The sequence below is a fragment of the Drosophila montana genome, unplaced genomic scaffold, assembly GCF_035044405.1.
Source record: "Drosophila montana isolate Dmon_TW-CO22-7 unplaced genomic scaffold, ASM3504440v1 contig_3733_1, whole genome shotgun sequence".
Taxonomy (NCBI): domain Eukaryota; kingdom Metazoa; phylum Arthropoda; class Insecta; order Diptera; family Drosophilidae; genus Drosophila; species Drosophila montana.
This window is the reverse complement of record NW_026998620.1, coordinates 3279110-3298766: the sequence shown is the minus strand read 5'-3', so window position 1 is coordinate 3298766 and position 19657 is coordinate 3279110. Positions and strand designations below refer to the sequence as shown.

The window sequence follows — 19657 nt, the reverse complement described above, 5'->3', positions numbered from 1 at the left end:
ATTAGCGACATTAAAATGGCGAGGCAGGATGCCAGGATGTGCAAGCGATTGATTCAATTAATTGCCAAATTAAAAAGGGAATTTATCCGCAAAGGGCCACAAGAAAGAAGGCCAAACGACAGAGGACGAGATATTATGACAAAGTTAGAAAAGCAAACAATAAACGATTTGTGGGCCACTGGCCCTCAATTGGGCCAAAGGCGCGCCTGGCCGGATCTGGGCTAACACACAATAGTGACAGCAGGCGCCCGCGGGGGCCACTCTCAGACACAATTGAATTTATTATGGCATTTCAACTCGACAAGCATCAATTGAATATAATTTTATCAACGCCCGCCCACACACACACACACACACACACACATAACTTAGCCAAAGAGTAAGCGGGCGAGAGTCAGGATATATTTCGAGGGCGGCTCAGTTGCAATAGCATCATTATTGAACTAAGCCGAAGCTATTGGCCCTCAATGGGCCACAACACGACACATTTGTAGACACACACACCCATACACACACACCCAGACACACACCAACAGACAAAGGCTGGCGTTCCAATGCCCTCAGGGTGTATTTTTCGCCACTTTCGCCAGTCGCCAAGTGTTGTGTGTTGACTGTCTTTGATTCTGTTTGTCTGCATCTTTTTGCGGCTAAACTTGCCCGCAACTAGCGTCTCTCACACACACACACATACACACAAACACTTGTCTAAGTATGTGTAAGCAAGCATGTTGTCTAACACGCTTCGAACTTCGTCATAGATTGCGCTGCCTGTCGCGATTTCCTGTGCAGTTCTCTTTGGTAATTTCGGCCTTTTGGCATATTTTCGCAGGCCATTTCCAAAGGGGGTTTTGGAAATCAGTAAATATTTATTTACTATTTATTTGGCCAACAGCAAGTTACGTGATATAAAACAGGATATAACAGTTGTCGTCGCGATGCCATAAAAAAATGACACCCATGTAGTCATATGATAGTTGATCTTGACAACAAATCAATATTTAACCAATGTACATAAAACAATCCAAGCCCAGGAATTGCGTTATTTACCCAAAAATGCACACACCTACGTACGATTATTTGATTGCCGTCTTTTAGCAAAAGGTAGGGGGACCTTTAAGTCAATATATATAATATTTTATCTGACAAAATAGAAGTTACATACCCACTCAAAAAGTTGATAGGCTTGCAGCTTAATGTCTCGATCATACGTAGAAAACATTTGTGAGAGAGAGTTTTGCAGATGAGAGTTTAGAAATACTATAAAGGAGAGAGCTCTGATAGGAGGAAATGCTTTGGCGGATTAAAAGTCACCATGCGAGAGTAATAGACTAGGATGTACCCTGTACACAAGCTTAAAGATAACATATTTAATTTTTTGTTTTTTTTTGGGAAATTAAATGTTGGAAGCCTTTGCTATGTGAAGGCATTACTATGTCAGCTACACACCCAGTATATGACAGGAATAAAATGGCAAACGGTCCTTTGACCATGCGACACTTTAATGCATTATCGTTGGCTGCACGTGAAATAAACCGCAATGTTGTGCGGCAAAAACACTTATTACGCATACGTGCATGTAATGACCACGGGACAAAAAGGACAAACTATATGTATATAGCCAAGGACGTGGGCTGGACAACAATTGCCAATAATGCAAGGGGCATTAACAGGCGCGCCGCTGATTTTTGCGAATTGGCCGTGTAATCTGCCTATAGTTATTAACATGGCTTTATTAGCAAGTGGCTTAAACAGCAGCAGCTTAAAGCTCCATTTGAACTATTAAGCCCCTTTGCAACAACCGACTGAATGTAAACAAGAAAGAAACAACTGTAAGGAAAGCAGCATTGATGAAATTTTAACTTTAAATGTATTTTAAACAATCTTTAATCACAAAAACTAGGTGTCGATGTTAGCGACATAAGGCATATATCATCAAAGATACTTGTAAGTTATGTCAACTTGAAATTTAACTTATTTTCAGACAAATAATAGTAATAACTAAAGCCTAACGAAGTTCGTAGTTATACCCTTTACATAAAAAAAATAGGGTGAAATGGTTTATGCATATCCCATAAAATGTAAATATACTTGACCAGGACAACGAGCCAGTCCATCTATCTATCTACCTTAACAAATTACCGATAAAAATCAATTTTGAGGTTTATTTTCAAGCATAACTCAAAAGCCTTAAAAACTAGATTCACCAAATTTGGTAAGTAGTCTCTGGTAATGTATACACAGATTTCCTAATCACTTCATTCACTTTTTGGATTCCTCCCCTCATTTGGCACAAAATCTTTTTCGGCTAGAGCCTATGCACACACCTGTTTAATTGCCATATTTAACATTAAATGTCCGGACGAAGCTGTTTTTGGGTTGTACATAAATGCATTTATAATTACCCGCATTAGCACGTTGAATTCAGATTGGGCTTTATTTTATAATTTCAAGTATTCAAAGCGTGCTTTTGCAAACCAAAATATAATATTGACAGAGAGTTACAGGGGAGCTTGTAGTCGAGCACACTCTACACAGCGTTTTTATTTGTTTTTAATTTTCCAAAAATACAGCTCTGGTTTAACTAAGAGCACAAGTTGTTGAGGAATGCCAAGTCCTAAATTTAAAAAAAATATATGAAAAATATTAGTTTATTTTGAATTGTAGAGAAAGTCTTTAAAAGCAAAACTATTAATTGATTGATTGATTCAAAATTGCAATTACAAAATTACAAAGATAGATATTCAAAATTATGGTTGTTCATCTGAAATCGAGCAAAAAAGTCTTTTAAACGAATCTGCAAGTAATATGTTTCTTTTAAGAAGGGCCCAGATGAGCTAATGCAGAGGGTCTCATACCAGATGCTGTCGTAGATGGCCAAAGCGAGTTGTTGACAGTAAAGGAAGAACGTGAAGGCGGCGTAGAAGAGAACTTCTGGCTGTGTCAGATTTGCTGACAACTGACAGTGAAGCCCCAAGGAACTAAATATTGATTAGCGTTCGAAAGAGACGATTCAATGTGAAAGACATGTCCGGCTTCTTTTGATAGATAAGCAACATGTTGATGAAATTCATACGTACAAGCTGTAGGCCAGCGTATAGAAGAGCGTACCCATCCACGCCGTTGGCAGCAGGAAGCCCAAATCGGCGGAAACATTCCACACATACGACACCAAATAGTTCCGTGCAATCCGATTATCCCACGAATAGCTGCAACGGGCCGTGCAAGTCTGCAATCCAATCGAACATTCCTTTAAAACTACTGAGCGTACTCAGCTCGGAAATGTCAACTTTGGCTGTAGTGGGACCAGTGCAGGGGCACAGAAAAGAGTTCAGCATGTGCCAGTAGACATGCCGTGGTTAGTTGGAATCAATTTTTGTATCTTCCACTAATTAGCTGCTCGCGTCCAAATACCCTGTTTATTATCTGGCTGTAAGCTTTAATCCTTTTAGAATAAATAATTTAATAACAATTTAAGATAACTTTACTTTGTGTGTATCACAATTCAAGAAGATGCACTGTAATCCTGTGAGTTTAAAAAAATGTCGTTGATTAACTCGACATATTTTGACTAACTTTAAGAGCAAAACATTTCGAATATATTTTATTTATTTATTGACAGAAACTTTTATTTCTACAATAGAATTTGTAACTCTCATTTAATCATATATTTTTTTGTTGCAATTAAAATTAAAATAAATCTTAAAATTTAACGAAAAAATGGTAATTTTAATAATTATATGATTAAATATAATAAAGACAATAACAATTGTTATGTTAGCGCAAAAAGTAATTTTCACAATGTTAACTGTAGAATTTATTTATGTTATAAATTAAACTATTTTCACAATATTTCCACCATTAAACAAAAACAAATTAAAAATGACACAGACTATAGTCACAATGCAGAAAATGCAATAATTATTAACTTATAATTTTCTCATCATAACTTTCAAGTTTGGGGTAAATTCAACATAGCTGCAGGCAAGTTCAAAATTAGACTCAATCTACCCTCTATTCCCTGAAAACAGGGTAAATATACTTTAAAATAGCTTTACCAAAGTTTGCTTAATGTGCTGAGAGCTTCTTAAATAATGCGTTGAAAATCCTTATGCAGCCATAGAATTAATCCGGCCTTAAACAGTGCCAAAAGGTCAACCTGCGCCGAGCATAGGACACATTTTCCATATTACACACACAGAACGACACAGTCAATGGCAGGAATGTGACATAATGCTGTAAGCAGTCCCATACAGATACAAACAGCTCTGTATTGAAGTCCAGCAGGCGAATGTAGGTGTCCTGCAACTTGAGAAACTTGTGCGTCAGCAACTTGCAGCTTGAATTGTGGCTGTTGCTTTAATAGAGATCGCATGCCTCAAGAATCAGGTGTCTAATTGCAATATAATTGGCAGCCACCTACGCACACAGTCAGGCACAAATTTTGCGCTCATTAAACTTAAGGTCTAAATAATGAATGGCTCGAAGTGCTCGAGCATTTACCAAAGGCTATTTCGAGCACACTTACAGAAAATTTGATGGCATTTGCACTCGAATTTAATCTAATTCAAGTATGTTTTCGTATATCATTAAATGTGCATGCATTATTATTAAATGCGCCCAAAGCGAACATAAATTGAAATCAGATCTTAAAAGATATATCTTAGATGTATATTTGTTACTTTTAGTTAATCATTAACTCCAGCATGGAGTTAACTAACTAAGACCAGCATGAGTAGAAAAGGAGATTTGTTTTGGCGTAAAGAAATTGTTAGTCTGGAAAAGAACTTATTAAAACCATCTACCAGGATCGCTTTTCGATTCCATGACAGAATAAGAAAAGTAAGCCCGACAGAAAACGGGTCGAATCCTTCGCAGAAATATTTCGACTAATTCTAGTACAGGGTATTTGCTTTAGAATACTTTAAACCAGGCTAATTAGTCGACCGCTCTTCTAACTATTTCTTGGGCATATATATTCGAAAAACGAGCTGCATCTTATTGAGATGCATGCCTATGGATTTACACTGAGGCGTGGCAAAAGTCCATGTCCAAAGTGTTTTTAAAACAAACAAATCTCGTTATAACATGTTGATTTCATCAAAATGCACATTCAGCTTGTTTTCGGTGTGCATAGTCTTTTGAATCCTTGAGGCCCGGCATTGTAAACAACAGCAGAATGCAGCAAAGTTGCGTATTGTGAGCTGCTTATTGTTGTTTGCGCAATAAATTATACTTAATTAAAAACAATTAAAAGCAAATCCAATTCTATTTTGCATAACGGCAAAACATAAAGGCTTCGACTCAACCATCTTCCGGTAGAGTCGAGAACTTTTGTACACTGTTGAAAGCTTGTTGAATTCCATTGCAAATATTTGGCAACATTTTCCACTACAAAAACTAAACAAATCTGTAACATTTCAAATGTAAGCAGCATGCGTTCGCCCAAGCTTAGCCTTGAATCCGAAGGGGCAACTTCTTGAACGTTGCTTTGAATGCAACCATTGATAATCTCAGCTTTTTGTCAGGCATTAGAGTTGATTTTGAAAATATTTTAATTATTCCATGCCCCAGACAAGTTTAGCACAAGCATGCAGCCCATACAACACAAAGGTCAGCTGCAAAAGTGAAGCTCAACAGTTGGTCAAACAATTTGGCAAACATGCAATCAGTGGGCAACAAAATCATGCAATTACTCTGCAACATGCAACCACTTACGTAAATGGGCCACTGGTTGAGCTTCTGGCAAGGGGGCGTGTCACACCCACCCACACACACACACTCACACGCACACACACAAGCTTATGCATATATGCAGCATAAATTCGATTTGAAATCAGAGTCAAAGTGAGAAGATTTGACAAATATTGACAGCATAATTAATTTCTGGGCGCACTGACCTTGTGTTTGCTATTGCTTATTTAATTATTAACAATAACATGTTAATTATGCAACTTTTGCGTTTTGCGACTGTAATTAATTAAAATTTTGACAACACACCCGCACAGGTTCATTCCCACCTAAAAAAAGAGAGGGCCCCTCGGGGGAGAATGGACACAAAGTTTTGTAGCTAGCCTGCGCCTAGGCACATAAAGCAAACATTGACACACTGCCACGCCCACTGGCAACTAAAGGATTTCAGTTTATATAGTATTTTGTAGCAGAAAACTTGCTCGAAACTCAGCTGGCAACTGGCAGAAGCTTTTCCGACCGTCCAACTGGGCAGTGGGCAGTGGACAATGGAGAGGGGGGAGGGAAGAGGAAGCGCCTAAAACTCCCAAGAACTTTTTGCTCTACGTGGTATTGTTATTGCTATGCTGATGTTGTATTATTGTTGCGACCATACACTTAACCTAGAGTATTACAAACTATGTCATTAAGTTGGATACTTCAAGCAGAAGCTGTAAAATGAATCCTTAATTTGAGTATTCTTAAAGCATATTCAGAAATCAAACTCTGATCAATTTAGACTAAATATTCGTTAATTGGCATATATTGATATACAACTTTATGATTGTAAAATAAGTATGAATAAATAGTATTTTATTATTATTATTATTACAAATATTATATTAATTATTACTTTTATACTTATTTGATTGTTATTCTTAATGTTTTAAAAAATATACCATGACTTTAGTTGCCTAAGTTAATTTATGATTTCCAAGATTTGGGATAGAGATATTTGCGGATCTCTACAAAAAGAAGGATTTCTTATTTGATGAGCTTTGTTCTAATGAAGTCAGGGATTTCCAAGTGTTGTCTCTTTTATTTTACTTGTTGCTCTGGTACCAAACAGCTTTAATGACATTAAAAATTGACAGCAATAATGAAAGAACTGTACACAGAAAATAGGAAAAATATAAACTAAATTTTTAGAAACTTATTGTTGCAGAAAATTGAATTTAATATTTCAAGTAAATGGTTTGAGATAATTTGAGAAAATCTTTTTTTTAAGTCATATACAAAAACGTCCTTTTACCAAAAAAAAAGAAAGTTGAAGTATGAAACAGTTGCATCAAGAGCTAAGAGAATACAAATACCTACTTACAAAAATTGTATATGTTTAATATTTTGTGCTTGATTTAAAGAATTTGAGCTTACCCAACTACTGATACCTCTGGGCCACGTTTTAACTACGGAATACTTGATTTTTTTCAGTGTGTACATTTGACAAAATCCAGAAAGGCGCCGCATGAAAGTGCAGGTCAGCTGCATATAAAGGAATATTTTAACTGCCTCTCCTGGTTCAAGGCATTTCCCGTCGCCAGTTTCTCCGGATTTTTCCGTGAAAAACTGCCGTGCAATCTGCTGCTAATGTTAGTGTATCTCGAGCTTCGTACATTCAATTGTACTTGGTTTAATTTGCCATTTTGTTGCTGCTGCTGCTGCTGCTGCTGCTGCTTCTGGAGCTGTTTGGGGCTGTTTGGGGCTGTTGGTGGTGGCGGCGTTGCAATGCTCGGACAGCAGTTGAATCCAAAATGAAATACTTGATTTCAGTCTCCATGGAATTTGCCGAGCAAGTGCAGCGGCAGGCAGGCAGCCGACGCAAGAAGAACAGAAGTTGGAACAGCGGCAGGAGTGCCAGAAACTTTGCCGCTTGCACAGGAAGTCAACTTGGCATCCCGTCCCGCCTGCCGACGCCGACACCAAAGCAAAAGAGGAAGACGAAGATGAAGATGGAGACGAAGACGTTGACTGTGGAGCAGTTTACTTAAAATGTTTAGTGGAAAGTGTTTTAAAATACATTAAAAAGTTCACGGCTGCCATGGCACGCATAGAATTTATGCGAATTTGGTGAACTCTAGAGTGGAAACTTTTTACATTTGCGCCCGCCCAATCAACTTAAATATTTGTTTAGCTCAAGCAGCTGAGCTCTTAAATGGCTAAAACATACATACGCCATATACACGGATAAATATAATACAAATATATGTAACAGCTGTAATTAATGCCTCACCAAAGAGCATGAGCCGGTGTGTGTGTGTAGGTTTTTGAAAAAGACAAAACAACAAGGCAAACATAATACCGAGAAATCTATATGCAGATATACATGTACATATATATCTATAGATTTAATGTGGTTTTGTCATGAGCACCTTCAGCTATTTGTGCTAGTCATTTAATGAGCTACTTTCACCACCCATCTCATGTTTATGATATGCCCTGCCCGCGGGTAGGGAAGCCAAATATAATTCAAGATATTCAGTGTGGGCTGTCTATGAATTCGCTCACGTATTTCCGTTCAGACGGTGTGTTTACGCCTTGATTTGATACGCTTCGCAGAAAACTGCCAAATTTGCAAATGACAAAGTCGTATTTCATTTCATTACCAACGCAAAATCAAAAGCACAGCGAAAACAGCAAATAAGCAAAATAAAAAAAAAATAAGCAAATAAACATGCGTAAGTAATTTGGATATTATTTTTCCTCTGATTATTTGTAAGGAGTACAAAGTAACAGTCATCGGCAGGTTACTGAAATTTCGATGCCCTTAAAACACCTTAAGAACAGCATGATGATGTGATCAAATATTCTTAAATAATTCACAAATCCAATCAATTTTCTATAATAATAAAACCTATTGAAAACCTTTCTAAGCAAATAGTTTGAATGGCAGATAGATAATATTAAAATTTTAATTTTATCAAATAATTCGGAGTTGGATAAAAGTTTGATAAATATTGTAAAATATTCTTACCTTAATGCGATCTATCTAGAATTAATTAAAGTGAAGCAAACTGATTGCATATTAAGAATATATTATTAACAGATAAAAAAGATTTTATATATATATTAATAAATATTACTATACATTTACAATTATATAGAATATAGTAATAATTATATGAGAATATGTCTCAAATGTTTTATAGCAAAGTTTCAGTGCCCGCTGCAAGAGTATAATAATGCCATGCGAGTTGTGTGAGGCTTTTGCATTATTTATTGTAATTTTTACATTTTTTCGCATTTCGCAGCTGCAGTACGCAATTTGCTGAAATGAACAGCTCTTATCAGCACATCTGTTTGCTGGTTTCCAGTTCTTGATGCGACAGTTGTGGCAAAACATTAAAAAAATAAATATATAAACAATATTAAAGTCATGCGCAACAACGGAGGATGGGGGAGGAGAGCTGAAAATAAAAAGCGAAATAAAGAAAAATGGAAAAGCCAACTGATGTTTCCACAATTGTTGGCTTCATGTATGCAACAAACGTATTTAATTAAATAACCTATTTAAATTTGAATGCATTACACAAAAAAAATGCGAGTGATAAAAGAGAAAAGAAACTATATATTGAATTGATTCAACAAATGGAAATAATTGGCAACAAAAAAATTAAAATTAATTTAACTCGCGTCAATTCGAAAAATGCACAAAACGAATTATGCCGAGCAATTGACATTTTAAATTGCATTATTCACAAGAATATGTAGAAAATAATATGAAAAGCCAATGTCCTTCCTTCTATCTGTGTGCTAAAAGAAAATACGAATGCAAATTAAATATCTAAAGTGACTGCATACAAACTAAAATTGCTCAAATTCATGGTAAATGTTTATTCCAATTAATTATTCAATATTTGAATAAACATTTCAATCAACAGCTTTTAAGCTGTTTATACCCTCAACTCATTGCAAATGCGTAAAGCGGGTATGTTGGCTTTTTGCAAAAGTATGTAACACAAAGATTGAAGCATCTTCGACCCAGTTAAGCAGATTTATGCTTAATTCGTATCTATAGCCGAGTCGATATAGCCAAGTCCGTCTGTTTAGCCTTCTGTCCGTTTATCCACCCATCTGTCCTTATATATGATTCGATCTCAGAACTTATGAGAGCTAGAGTCTTGAAATTTTGATGCTATTTTAACTCCGCTTTTTCAATAAAAATCTAAATGTTTGTATATCGTTTTATATGAAGCGATTACAATTAGTTTGTTCAGTTGATGGATACAATTTTTAAAATATTGCTAGTCGTATCGGTGTACCTATTAAATATATACAAAATAATAAAAAAAGTGTAAATTTGTCTAAGGCTTGAGCAAACGAGTTTTTTCTTGTTTGTGTATATGTTATATTTATTTATTAATCTATTCATGTATATATTAATTTATACCATGAGTATATTATTAACACAAATACGTATAAAATTTCAAATTAAATTAACTAAATAGAAAAAGGTTCGGGGTATCTCCTAGTCGGGTACTCCCGACTCTTACTTGTCTTGCTTGAACTTAGTTTTTGGCCAGTTTATCAAATAAATAAATAAATTTAAATATAAATAAATATGTATGTATACATATATGTATATGTATACATATGCTTGAATTTTGGTTAGGTAACATTTTTACCACGCACTTATGCAATCGCGGGTTCTCCATTTCCCCCCTTTCTCCGCATACCTATAACTAAATTTTACCAAATTTAAGATAAGCCTTTTCCATTCGTTTCCCGCGTATTGTTAAATTAATCTATCCATAATTAATGCAACGTGTAAAGTTATGTTTTACATAAATATTTCCAAATTGGTTTAAAGTCCAACGAATAAAGAATCAAAAAGTTGAACCTTAGTGAGAAAAGTGTGAAATACTTCTCAACTGAATTTTCACAAAAGATCTTTAACAATAATCTTGCAGCCGATCGGATAACTTTTATAGAACTTTTTGCAGGCGGAATCTGCAAAATTGCCGAAAAATGTATTTCTTATGTAGGGTTTTGAAAATAGGTCATAATAAAGTTATTTAGAATCAGTTAGCTTCCTCCATTTATGAAAGAGCATATTTCTTTCAAGCTTGGATGCATTCATTGTTTATATGGATCTGTCTTTCCATGCGAGAGTCTACATACCAAATTTTGTGTCTTTAGCCCTTAATTACTCCGAGATATTATTAAAAAAGGAGAATTTCCACATCGATTTTTATCAAATGGCGCAAGATATAGCTGATTTAAAACAACTTCGTATAGATTCTGAGATCAACGCTTTCACATATTGCGACGGACAGACAGAAGTGGAATAGCTATTATGGATCGATTCGACGAAGAATATATATGAACTTCATTCTCCCTGTTACATACATTTGCACAAAATCATAGCACTCTTTTTAGTCATTTTTAATGGATTCTGGGTATAGCACACAAATCATAAGAGAAACAGGTAGGAACGCTGCAGTTGAGTGTGCTCCACTACAAAAGCTCCTGTTCCTCTTAGTCAATATAATATTTCGGTTTTCAGCAGCACGCTTTGAATTCTTGAAATCATAAAATATAACCCAATATGAATTCCGAAGTGCTTTTGCAGATACTTATTCAAACATTTATGCATAACCCACAAACTCATGTGCGCAACTTACGCAGCAGGAGCGCTGCTTCTTCCGCAAGTACCACACTATTTGTTGTTCGATATTTATTAAATTTAAGGTGCATAAATATGGCATTCAAATATTTATATATATCAAAAAATAAGGTTCTAGCCATTAAAATGATTTTGCGGCGAATAGGGGGATATTTAAAAGATGAATTCATAATCTGTGCATAGAGAGATAGAGATAGAGATGAAGATAGAGATAGAGATGGAGATGGAGCTGGAGATAGAGATAAAGATAGATATAGAGATAAAGATGGAGATGGAGATAGAGAAAGAGAAAGAGATAGAGATAGAGATAGAGATAGAGATAGAGATAGAGATAGAGATAGAGATAGAGATAGAGATAGAGATAGAGATAGAGATAGTGATAGAGATAGAGATAGAGATAGAGATAGAGATAGAGATAGAGATAGAGATAGAGATAGAGATAGAGATAGAGATAGAGATAGAGATAGAGATAGAGATAGAGATAGAGATAGAGATAGAGATAGAGATAGAGATAGAGATAGAGATAGAGATAGAGATAGAGATAGAGATAGAGATAGAGATAGAGATAGAGATAGAGATAGAGATAGAGATAGAGATAGAGATAGAGATAGAGATAGAGATAGAGATAGAGATAGAGATAGAGATAGAGATAGAGATAGAGATAGAGATTAAGATAGAGATAGAGATAGAGATAGAGATAGAGATTAAGGTACAGATAGAGATAGAGATAGAGATAGAGATAGAGATAGAGATAGAGATAGAGATAGAGATAGAGATAGAGATAGAGATAGAGATAGAGATAGAGATAGAGATAGAGATAGAGATAGAGATAGAGATAGAGATAGAGATAGAGATAGAGATAGAGATAGAGATAGAGATAGAGATAGAGATAGAGATAGAGATAGAGATAGAGATAGCGATGGAGGTAGAGATAGAGATTAAGATAGAGATAGAGATAGAGATAGAGATAGAGATAGAGATAGAGATAGAGATAGAGATAGAGATAGAGATAGAGATAGAGATAGAGATAGAGATAGAGATAGAGATAGAGATTAAGGTACAGATAGAGATAGAGATAGAGATAGAGATAGAGATAGAGATAGAGATAGAGATAGAGATAGAGATAGAGATAGAGATAGAGATAGAGATAGAGATAAAGATAGAGATAGAGATAGAGATAGAGATAGAGATAGAGATAGAGATAGAGATAGAGATAGAGATAGAGATAGAGATAGAGATAGAGAGAGGCCACATACAGAATCGATTCTTATCGATATTCTAATAATGATAGGCTCATTTCATATTTTAAGTCTCTTCCGAGATCAACGAGCTCATATAGACATATAGACAGAGAGACGGACCTCGGTAAATCAACTCAGCTTGTCGTCCAGATCGAGAATATATACACTATGTAGTCGAGCATACCTACTGCTGCCTGTTAGATGTGCGGTTAGATGTTCTTCAACAGAAGAAAAACTGGTGCGGCTCAAAGAAATCATTGGTATTTTAATTGATTTGAATGTATAGATTCCGGGCTCGAACCATTTCGACTCAGTTGCGATTTGCAGCAATTTCTTTAGATCTCAAGTAGCAATATTTCTATACCTTTCTTTCAATAATTAATTTCTCAAGCATAATTGCAAACTTTGCGGCGTGCATAATTGTTTTTGTGTGTGTATATATGTAAAAAATAATAAATAAGTACGAATTCTTGCAATGGCAGTTTCTGAGCTATGTATAGGCTATCTCCTAGTGCGGCACTTCCGACTAGAGCAGCTTTATTTGCCTGTCATGCATTTCTCTTTGCTCAAAGCCCTTTAAGACCTATTGAAGAGACGACAAGTGCGCAAAGTAAACGAATGCAATTTGCGTCTTAGGCGGAAATTCACTATTTATCTGATTTCATTTTAGATTGCAGAACACAAAGCAAATTTCTTAATGCTCTGTGAAATGTAAACGGATGAATTTGTTTATATAAATCTTCACGGTAAATGAACTGAAAAGTAAAAGCATATTGTAAAATTGGCTAAAAAGCTGGCATTGTCAATTTGTTTCAGTTATGAAGCGCTTTTGTGTTTAACTACGTTAAATTACGTTAAATTGGCGCATAAGGCAAAGGTGAAATACCAAATAAACCAACTTCTAGTTTGTTTTTGCACTCTTCAAATTAACCTTAGAGGGATGTCAAAGTTTGTGAATCATTTGCAGACTCCAAAGTCAACTCCTGCCGAACGGCAGCAAAGCTGGCCAACAACTGAGCTGCAGCGACAACAAAATGAAAAGCGAAACGCAAACGGAAACGGAAACGAAACGAAAAGAAGAGAGAGGAAATGCCAGCAGTGTTCCAATCCCGAAATGTTTTACATTTCTGCTCTTAAAAGAAGCCTAAGAGAAACTTTGCACTCCCTTGCATTGTTGGGCTGGCTGCATGGCCAAGTTTTCGCACACTTTCGCCAACAATTGGCCCTTCTTAAGCATATTTACACGCTGAGAGCATCAACAGACGACAATAAACAAGCGGCGACTACGCCGCACACATTGCCCGCTGCTGTCAGGTCGCCAAATTGAATTAATTGCTGCGCGTTGTCTGTTCGAGCCGCGACCACAAGCTGGCATTAAAAACGCGCAAGTGGGCAGGTGAAGGTCGGGGGTGGGGCGGGGTTGCCCGACCGCCCACCCGCAATTTTGACGACCATAATGACAACAATTAAATATAAATCACCGAGCAGCAACAAGCCAAGGCTGCCCCGCCGCCAGCTAGTACATCTGCTCATCTTTTCAGCTTTCCGGCGGAGTCAGACTCCGCCTCAGGCCCGAAGGTCCGCGACACACGCATACAATTAGCTTTAATGGCCGCAATGTACAAGAAAATGCCGGCAATGGTAATTTGAAAATATGGTAATTATGAGGCGGCTTAGAGAGAGAAAAACAAAAAATACATATATATATATATATCTGTATATATTAATTTTGTATTTACAAGTGAGTACGAAAATGAAATAGGCACCGCGGCTGTCTGTTCCAATTAGGCGCACATAAATCGCGCCACAAGAGCAGCTATAGAAGCAACAAATCCTAAATAACAATTAAAACAATTTTCAAGATTAAAAACACCTTACGGCCGAGGCTTTAATGTTTTAATTAAAAATTCCTTAGCCGCAATATGCCAGCGTCCAGCCGAAGTACAAGGTGTGCCAGCCCCTTGTTGTGCCTTGTTGTGTTTGGCCATAGCCGGCGGTCGAGTGCTCTGAATGGTCTCCGGAGGCCTATGACTTTGAATTATTGCAGGCCGAGTCATAAATTAAGTGCGCGGCTCACAGGGGGCTGCCGGGCTGCCGGGCTGGGCTGGGCTGGTGCGAGGGTCAGGGGTGGGTGGCTGGTAGGGAGGGGGCGGTTCAACATTGTGGAGCACCGTTTAGCGCCTGCTAATAATCTGAAATGGGCGTGAGATGCGATCGTTGCGCCTTGGCCAGGCACTAAAGTAAATTAATGCAAGATGATCCACTTTCCATGGCCGAAAAATGCCCATTAAAATAAATAAACAATTAAATCGAATGGGCAGAAATAAATTCTCCAGCCATTCGTATTATGTTTCGCCTGCAAATACATATGTCGGCATTCAGAATTTATCGTTGTAAAATATTTTTCCATGCCAGCTGTTATGTAAAACAAGTTGGAGAGCTCTTTAGTGGAGTATGCACGACTTGGAGATACCCTGAACTCAGCTGAACGAGTTGCCGTTGCAAACATTCTAACTTCCTTCTAAAAATATTTGCACAAAAGTACAATTACATTCTTTCTTCATCCACATTCTATAAAAAATACGCCTTTAAGGCTCCGATGTTTATTATACGAAGTTTATGAAGGGCATCCAATATTTATAAATATCAACACCCTAGGCTATATCTGAATGTAAAAAATTTAAAATTTTTAGCTTTCGTAGACGGAAAATCAGACGGACACGGCGAAGGACAATCGACTCGGCTGTCAACAAATACTTTAAAGGATCGAAGATGTGTCTCTTTGCATGCTCGAGAGATCGAGATAGAGATAGAGATACACCTACAGATACAGGTACAGATAGAGATCGAAATAGAGATAGAGATAGAAATGGAAATGGAGATAGAGATAGAGATCGAAGATGAGACTCTTTGCATGCCTTTAACAAATAAACAAAACCAATATACCCTGCATATTGTAATAAATATTGCTAAAAAATATAAAATATAATATATAAAATAAAAAATATAAAATAAAAATATATAAAATATTAAATATAAAATAAAAAATATAAAAAATACAAATATTAAATATAAAATACAAAATAAAAAAATGTAAAATATAAATTTCATATTTTATTGTTCAAATATGAATGAAAAAATTTTTCAGATTCGGTTTTGTTTAAAAAAAAGACACTCGATGCTATTGCTATGTTTAATATAAGTCTGTATTAGTTTCGTTACATAGATTATAATTAAAAAAAATTTTTTTTATTGTTAAAAACCTCGCGACTTATAACTAAAGACACACAAATGGTGCATAAGGCAATTTAACAAATAATAATATCTATACTTAAATACAAAAAAAAAAAAAGGATAATAATTTCTGTTAAATATTTTTGACAAAATGCATTTGATTGATTTTCACACGCGCATTCTAAATGAAAAAAAAAATCTAAAATTACATAATATTTAAATAAAATCATTTAATTTACATGTGAAATATCTGCAATGATAAAGCACTCCAAGAAAGAAGAATAGATATATTTTTATTGGGATATAATTCCTATACCAAGATAAATTCTAGAAATGCAATTTTATATAATATCAAAATTGAAACCAGTTGAAGGAAGTCCCTGTAAGAATTATTGCTTGGAATAATTATTTATTCTTTTTATTTTATTTATTTTATTTATATTATTTATTTTATTTATTTTATTAATTTTATTTATTTTATTTATTTTATTTATTTTATTTATACTATTTATTTTATTTATTTTATTTATTTTATTTATTAATGTGCGAGTGACTTCGTAAATATTCAATACATTGTACATAATATAATTTGTGAAAATTCTTCGATATCAATGAGTTTCATCTTTTGCATATAATTTCCCGATTTTGTCATTTACATGCCTAAAACAAGTGAAAATAACAATAAATTTGCGTGGGAAAGGTAAAGCTGCTGTCTGTGCTGACGTTTATTGCCGAGCCCATCTGCATTAAGAACCCCTTCGAGCCGTGTACAAATATAAACATCCGATTGGGACGAAAAACTTGTTGCATAAACTGCGTTGCCTACGCCGCCGCCTCCTCCTGCTGCTGCCTCCTGCGGCCTTGGCCAAGTGGATGCAGGAGCTTGTAGGCAAAGCAATTTGAACACAATAAAGCTGAACAGTCTGAGTCTGAGCCTGCATATTAAATCGGCAAGTACCCAAGCTGGGCCGGGCCGGCCTCAAACCCGCCATAAATAAAAGCCAAGGCATTTGGCTGGCTGCACCAGAAGAAGAGTTAGCCCAAACGGGGCACAGACGTTGCGGCCGCGCAATCAAATTCAGATACTTGGCGACTCTCCCTCCCTCTCCCTCTCTCTCCCTCTCTCTCGCTCTCTCTCGCTCTCGCTTAAGTGTCGTAAAGTCGTTCTGCGTGCAGCGGCAACAACATCATCGGCAGGGGCATTTATGATTTATGCAACTATCGCCTGCAGCAGACCCAGACCCAGTATAGCCAGCGTCAGGACTCTGCCGAAATCCTTGAGGCGCTTAACAATCTTTTTTATTTTTTTTTGGCCAAATGTCTCCGTCTCCGTCTCCAGCTACGTCGCCGGCTCTGTCGTTTGGTGGCTCTTCAAATTGTGCAATTTTTATGGTTTGGCGGGACGGGCGCCGCATTCATGAATAAAAGATTTTCAAGTGTGCACATCCCGCCCCCCCCCCCTCCCACGCCCACGCCCACCGGCCGCCGTTTTCTCTCAATTTATTATGCTTCTGGCCTTGCCGAGTGCAAATAATAAGCAGCAAGTGCACAGCCACGCCCACACGCCCACACAACAGCTCGACCTGGCACCTTGTTGTTTTCGCTCTCTCTCTCGCTCTCTCTCTCTCGCTTTCTCTGTCTCTCGGTTGCTCAACACGCCCACACAATTGTCGAGGCGTCGCCGTAAAATTAGCAAAGCAAAGAGTTGCAGTTTACTTTCTATTTAAGCGCCGCACTCGACAGCTGTGTTTGTCGCTGGCAGCAACAACAACAACCACAACAACAACCACAACAACAACAACAACAACAATGTCAGCGCTGAGGTTGCATTTGCTTTGTTTGCTTTCCTTATTTGTTGTCTCTCAAGATCGTTTGCCCGAGCTCCCAAAGCAGTTGCCCAAATATGCACCTGCCCGTTGGGACTGACACGCCCCCCCCCCCCTTCCACCTCCCCCAAAAAGTAGGCAACACTTTTGCAAACTTTCGCACTTTGCACTGCGCAAGGCTCTTGAAATTCTTTCTACCAACAAGAGTCGGCCGCATTATGCAATCTATTTATGCCGTGGTGCAGCATTAGAAAAGATTCTCATCACCATAAAAGCTGGTTTGTAGCCGGAATTCAAATATTTTATTTAACGAGAAACAAATCTTGGCCTAGGCTAATTGGATACAGAATAGTTCCTTAAACCTGAACTGACCCATATTTACTTGAGATCTGTAAAATGTATAGAGCTTTTTAGACTTGGGCTTGCGCTTACGATACTTTCCGTATTATATTTATAAAATATTAAATTTTCCAGTTTTTAATTGAAGCTTCGATTAATAAGTGTGAAAGGAAAGGTTAGACGAAGTTGTAGAAATTAAAAACTTTATTCAAAATCAGGAAAAAAGTTCTATCTTGCCGAAGATTAAATGCCCTTGCAAAAACACAAAGAAGTTCGATACATTATCGCTCAAATTTTAGGAAAATAGGGGAATACTTAGTTTGTTCATTTCTCCAGAAATGTGTAACTCAAAGAAGAAGACATCTCCGACCCCATCAAGTATATAAATTCTAGATCAGCGTAAACAGCCGAGTTTGTTAGCCATGTCGGTCTTTCTGTCTACCTGTTTTTTATGCAAACTGTTTATAGCATAGTTTATATCAAAGTTGAATTAAAATAGAAAGGTCCTCCATTCGATTAAACGCCAAAAAAAACACAAAGCCTGCCAAATACAGTGAAATCTGAAATCAATAAACGTATTTATTTTAAATGCTTTATGGGCTTTGTTTGCCTAATATTGAATCTTCATAAATGAAATATTATATACAAATGTATTTCTTAAAGAACCGGAACATTCAACTATCCGCAATTCAACTAGGTATTACTCTTTATATTTAATTATTTCAACTATCTACAATATAAAACAGAATTGGTAAAGAACCCAAAAGCAGAGATCTTTTGAGAATGTTTCCTTAAATTATAAAGTCCGCGTCCACTAATTGGAGCGTCCGGTTATGGGAATGCATTTTGTATGGAAAAAATTTTGAAAAGCTTGCATCTACAGAATTTGTCCGTTTGTGGGAGCTGGCCGTTATGGCAGCTTTCACTGTCCCTATATTACAAGACTATTTTTAAAGAGGCAAACCTCGTGATGAGATTTGACCGAATTATGGAGAGTTATGGGAAATTTTGACCTATATCTATGTAGGATACTTGAGGGTAACATTTTCACATGAATTTTGTTCAAGAATAATGTTGCCAGATTTAGATGCCAAAACGATCTCAAGGCCAACCCATGGACAAAGAGCCAAACCTCGTGAAAATCGGATGAGATCTGACCGATTTATAGAGGTGGGAAATTTAAGGGTACGATTTTTACATGAGTTTTGGTATCTCGATTTGCTTTCGTGTAAAGGTCTTGGAATAATAAGATTTATTTATAAGCATCGATCCATTATTCTGTTTTATATAGTCTTTTCTACTATGTGTTTTGGAAAATCACTTTGATTGGAGCACATTTACTAATTTTGTTTAAATATTACCGGTTTTTAAATTCAAACGCCCGCGCTTTTTTGTATTTGTTTGGCAGCACTGCAGCGACATTGTAGCCAACTTCACGTCGCTGCGCTTACAGACAAATGTAACTGAACAGTGCCATTTTGAGTTTAACAGCCTGTGATTCTGTGTAGCAATATATCGCCAATAAAAATGTTAATTAACAGTTCATATATCGATAAGATTTATGTTAAAGTTAACATTGCCTATCGAATAGTTCGTTTTCTTGAAGCAGCCACACTGTTTGTGTGGAGTATGTTATTTTTGGTCATTCGTCGCATTGGTCACACCGA

General features: G+C 36.5%; 1 protein-coding gene across 1 annotated transcript; it reads right to left on the bottom strand.

Annotated features, from left to right (window-relative positions):
- Positions 1 to 3067: 3067 nt before the first annotated feature.
- Positions 3068 to 5046, bottom strand: Or98b (Odorant receptor 98b). The gene is given in 4 exon segments (XM_064694739.1): positions 3068 to 3226; positions 4091 to 4173; positions 4176 to 4336; positions 5024 to 5046. Coding segments are annotated over 4 exon segments (426 nt in total).
- Positions 5047 to 19657: the final 14611 nt, after the last annotated feature.